This window comes from Hakea prostrata, chromosome 1, assembly GCF_041222555.1.
Source record: "Hakea prostrata isolate BN-2017 chromosome 1, UWA_Hpros_2, whole genome shotgun sequence".
NCBI lineage: Eukaryota > Viridiplantae > Streptophyta > Magnoliopsida > Proteales > Proteaceae > Hakea > Hakea prostrata.
Window position 1 is genome coordinate 72,781,130 of NC_142600.1, and position 5,240 is coordinate 72,786,369.

At 35.4% G+C, this 5,240-nt stretch overlaps 1 protein-coding gene across 1 annotated transcript; it reads right to left on the bottom strand.

The window, feature by feature from the left end:
* Positions 1-1,344: 1,344 nt before the first annotated feature.
* LOC149029884 (heavy metal-associated isoprenylated plant protein 39-like) lies at positions 1,345-2,387 on the bottom strand. Its single transcript, XM_089143949.1, has 3 exons — positions 2,382-2,387; positions 2,120-2,204; positions 1,345-1,977 (listed from the first exon to the last, which is right to left on the bottom strand). Exons 1-3 carry the CDS (start codon positions 2,385-2,387, stop codon positions 1,637-1,639), a joined length of 432 nt encoding a protein of 143 aa, XP_089000075.1. The 3' UTR covers positions 1,345-1,636.
* Positions 2,388-5,240: the final 2,853 nt, after the last annotated feature.

The window sequence follows — 5,240 nt, forward strand, 5'->3', positions numbered from 1 at the left end:
ACACGACCCAATTCAACCAATAAAAAGTTAAATAAAGAGACTATTGAGAAACCAAAATTGGAAGAAGACTAAGAACCAAAAGTACAATATCTCTAAACAAGAAAAAAAGTCTAGAAAAAAAAAAGCCTATCGTTCTTCTAGATTTATAGACCCAAGACAAGACTAAAATTTAAGAAGACAGAGATCTTTTAAATCAACGAAGCGTCTTATCTTAGTACAAGTCTTTCTCTGCCGGACACTTTGGGAGAGATTAATTTCAACGTTCATTTTTTAATGTAGTTTAACTTGAACTAGTGTGAAATCGTGAATTAATTCACCATTTGTGAAATCACGGAAGAAATACATCGTCGTTATCATCAAGTCATCATTTAAACTTCATCCATTGAGTATTCAATATTTAAATATAGTTTAATTTTTATCACCCATAAATTTATGGTTTAAATATATTTTTAGAAAAACAATTTTAGTTTAAAGATGAGTTTTTTTGTCCGTCCATACCCTCCTTTCCATCTCTAGTGCTTGTAGGCATCAGTTCTTATGATTGGTTTGAAATAATCAAAAAAAAAAAGAAAAAAAAAAGAAGAATTCTAAGTTAAAATGCTTAGGGAAGTGTTTATTAGACAAGGAAATGTTGATTTGGTTTGAAGGAGGTCAAACATGTTAGCCCATTCTTTCTTATATGATATGATCATATAATATTTTCACATGTTCATGTGAAAAACTATTTTTCATGAATTATTTTTCTAAGATGATTTTTTTGGTAGTATGAATAATTTAGTCCGAACATGAATTAAAATTTAAAATTGATGGACATTGCATGTCCATGCTCATTCCTAATATCCCAATTAAACCCGGTAAATAGTCATGCATATCAACCCTTTTAGAGGGTGGGTGAAATTCTTTAAGGAGATGATCTCTAATGTTGAATTTATAACAAGAACATAGAAAATGAGCTGTCACGTAGATTGAAACTGACTAGGAATGTGTTTTTCTCAACCACCCCCAATCAAACACAAACTAGAGACTTTCCAAGACAAAGATCTTGACTCAATTGTCAATATTAAATAGGAAAATTTTCTTTCTCCTTCTTATATTTACTTTCTATTTATTTTTGTTCCTTGTAAAAGTTTTATCTTATGTCTCAAAATGGTCAAATTATCATTATTTAATAGAGATTTTCATAAAAATCAACCTAAGGCACATCACCACCAGTGTCCAAAGGGGTCGGGTTTCTTTTGTGTATTGGTCTTTTAGATGCTCTAGAGATAGTAATGTGTCCTGTAGGGTTCATAAAACCTTCTTTCAGTATTTCAAGGGGAAGTAAAAAAATTATAGTTTCGCAGTAGAACATTAGGGCACTCTCCAACCCATCAGCAACTTTCATCCCCCAAGTATTGAGTATTAATATGTGGGGTGATCTTGGATTAGTACTTGATCAATGCATCAAAATCTCCAAAGCTGATGAAACATATTGAATCAAACTCCTTTAACTTATCTCATACTAAATTGGTTCAGACTTGTACACCAAATTAAGCCCTACTAAGCACTTAACATGTTGCATACTATATGTACAAAATATACCTTGAAACGGTGGAGCTTGCTAGATAGCTTTGATTTGCATGATTGGTCCTCCAAATTACATGACAACACAAGTGTTGGGATAATCTTCTTCCACATTCTCAACATGGTAACCTACTGGTCTATATGCGCTGTTATAACCAGCAAGCTCTATTGCTGCCCTAACCAGCTGGGCCATCTCTTCTTTCTTCTTCTCCTCCTCTTGTTTCTTCTTCTCATCTTCCTTTTTCTTGTCATCTTCTTTCTTGGCTTCTTTCTTCTTAGGATCTTCTGCTGGCCCGACGGAGACTATTTTTGTGTACCAATACTTCCGCAATTTCTCCACAATATCAACAGGATCCACTTCTCCTATCAATGTCATTTTCTTCTCATTTAGATTCATCGAGATGGAATTAATTCCTACCCAGAAAAAATGAAAACAGACAAAACTTGTTTAGAAGAAGAAGGGAAAAAAAGAAAGAAAGGAGGGAGAGAGAGAGAGAACTTGTTATTTTCTGCTTCAGCTGAGACAGAAGTTTCAGAAAACCCACTTGTTGGATACCTGAAACAGAAGTAACTATCCTCATGGCCTTCCGTTTTTCTTTGTCTCCGTATAGATCAATTTCCAACACTACTTTCTGCAGCAACTGGTAGCAGAGATCAGAACAAACAATTAGAAATTCAAGGTGAGTACCCAATAAGCACAATAAAGCAGAATCAAATAATTGAAATACTATGAAGATTAATCCATGCTTCAACACAGCTAATATAACGGAGAAATTAAACTGAATTTGATCTAGAGTGAGAAAGAGAGAGAAACTAACCATCATATTTGTTTTTGAGTATTAAATATTGAAGAGGAAGAGAAACAAAAAGTGGGAAAGACTGCTAACTAATAAGAAGGTGAATCACTTACCTTGGTCGAGCTGATTGATCTATCCTCAGAATTTATAACCCTAACATCACAAAGAAAGAAGTGATTTTGGTTCGGCTGAATGCGTTCAGTTGTACCGTCGGATTGAGATTTGGATTGCAATTTTGATCTTGACTTATGAAAAGTAAACAGTCAGATCAAAATCTCAGACCGGGATGGAAAAAGTTTGATGACTGTCAAGTCGAGATTTCGGCTTTCGGCTTTTGGTAATTCAATGGTTGAGATGAAAATTTCGATTAAAATCTCGATCCAACAGTCTAAAATGCATGACATGACGGTGCAGGACCAAACAAGTTCCGATTAAATGCACTATCCCACCGCCTCAAATGCCAAATCAAAACAACGTTACCATTAAAAAAGGTTTAAAGTATCCCACGATACCGTACGATACTAGTCGATACGTATTTTTTATCCATATTTGACCCAACCGATACGATACATCTCGATACGTTTCTCCATTGAATTACACTAAAATACATTAGATAGAGCGATACAATACTCGATACAGGACGATACGTCTCTTAAAATCACCTGACCGATACGATACTCGATACCGATACTACAGTTGCTATTAAATGTTACCATCAAACAAATCAGCCTGTCGTTAGGAGTGACGTCACCTAATTACATCAGCAGTTGTGACCTCTCTAAAGGAGAAAAACAAATGCATTACGGATCTTCCAAAATTTAAACAAGATATTAAAATGGGTGGGCGTTGGTGAGCGAGCCATTCTCATCTTTGACTTCCAGTGTTTTAATGGGCCAAAGTAGGGCCTTGGGTTCTTGTCTGTGCGTCGAATCCTGTCCTTATTCGCCGACCCAGCCGAAAAGCTTGACCGTGGCAACTAGGGCCTTTGTAAGTATGTAACTTATAAGTACGAGAGGATAGAGTGCAATAAATTGGGTTGTGAAGATCTCCACCGGTGTAATTCATGTTTAAGAAGACTAAGGGTCAAGGAATGGACTTCTACCATATAAATGATTTCTATTGATGAATTTCACTTTATTGCCTCTGTTACTTCTATCGGTGTTAAATGGCTGTTAACATCAAATATAAAATGTCTATTTTGTCCATCATGAAAATTAAGAAGTTAAAAATATGGCATTACTCTCATTTATAATAATTATATTAAATGTCAATTATATCCTTAAAATCTTATATTTTAAAATTAGTTTTGGATTTGGTGGGACCACATACTTATTGTTGTTGAAACTCTCACATTCTATTTAAAATTTTTATAATCAAGGGTAAATATTACTTACTTCCTCTCTTAGCTGGGCTGGACAAATAGTACTTACATCCACTCTTAGTTGGATAATATCACTTACCCCCTCCCCTCTTATGTAACAAATATAACAAACACCTCCCCTCTATTAACTTTCTCGGTTAAATTTAACTTTTACCGTTAAATATTTTTCTAAGACCCCAAACTACCCTTGGCTAAAAATATTTTTTTTTATTTTAAACCCTAAATTACCGTAATCACCCTAATAATTAAAATATTAAATTACCCTCAATTAAAATAATTATTAAATCCAAAACACCATAGTTAAACCAAAATAATCTTTAATTATTAAAAACCAACATACCCCTTTTTTTATTTTTTTTATCAAACAATTAAAAAAAACCTATTACTTAAAAAAAAAAAAAAAAGTATGTTAAACGTGTACTACTATTTTGGGTGAACTAAACCTTCACAATATTCATGAGATTAGATTAGTCTTCGAGAGAGAAAACTGCTATCCTCACTAAATTTGTCATACATACAGGAACTTGTTCATGAAGTGTTAGAGTGTAGCACATGTGTATGGTTAGAGTGTAGCACATGTGTACTGTTTTTCATATAGCACATGTGTATGGTTAGAGTGTAGCACATGTGTACTGTTTTTCATATATTGTACTGCTGTCATATTCTATAAATATAAGATTGTGATCTCAAATGAGATCAAGGTTTTCAGTCATTTAACATGGTATCATCACAGAAGGTTCGTTCCTGCGGTCTTTAAATCTCTGCTATCCTGCGCTCTTTCTCTCTCTCTTATCTTCTTGATTCTTGACTCGATTCTTTGGTCTTTCTTAACCTAAATGGCCTCTGATTCGGTTACATCTGCTTCTGCTCCATCCATGGCGTTTCCATCTGGTTTGTCTTCTCCATCAACGAGTTTTCCCAATGTTCACCATTTTCTTTCAATTCGGTTAACTCCTGAGAACTATCTCGTATGGCAGAGTCAATTTCTCCCTCTGCTTCGATGTTCTGGTATGATGGGTTTGATTGATGGTACTAAACCTAAACCTTCACCGATTTTGAATCTTGATTCGGCTTCACCAATCGAAAATCCTGACTTCCTCACTTGGCAGTACCAAGATCAACTTCTTCTTAGTTGGATTCTGTCGAGCCTCACGGAACCTGTTCACTCGCAAGTCGTCGGTCTTAACACCGTCGCGAGGTCCTGGGCTGCGTTGTCGTCGGCGTTTGCTTCGTCTTCTCGAGCGAGAGTTATGCAGCTACGTATGCAACTACATCATGTTAAAAAGGGTTCTGATTCCATGGCTGACTATTTGCTAAAACTCAAGAAGATTTCTGATGCTCTTGCTCTCGCATCACAGCCGGTTTCGGAGTCAGATCTGGTGTTGTTCATTCTTGGTGGTTTGAGCTCTGAGTATCAGGCGTTCGTCACTTCTGTCACTACTCGTGACACTCCGATCAAGATGTCTGATCTGTATGGTCTTCTATATTGTGAAGAGATG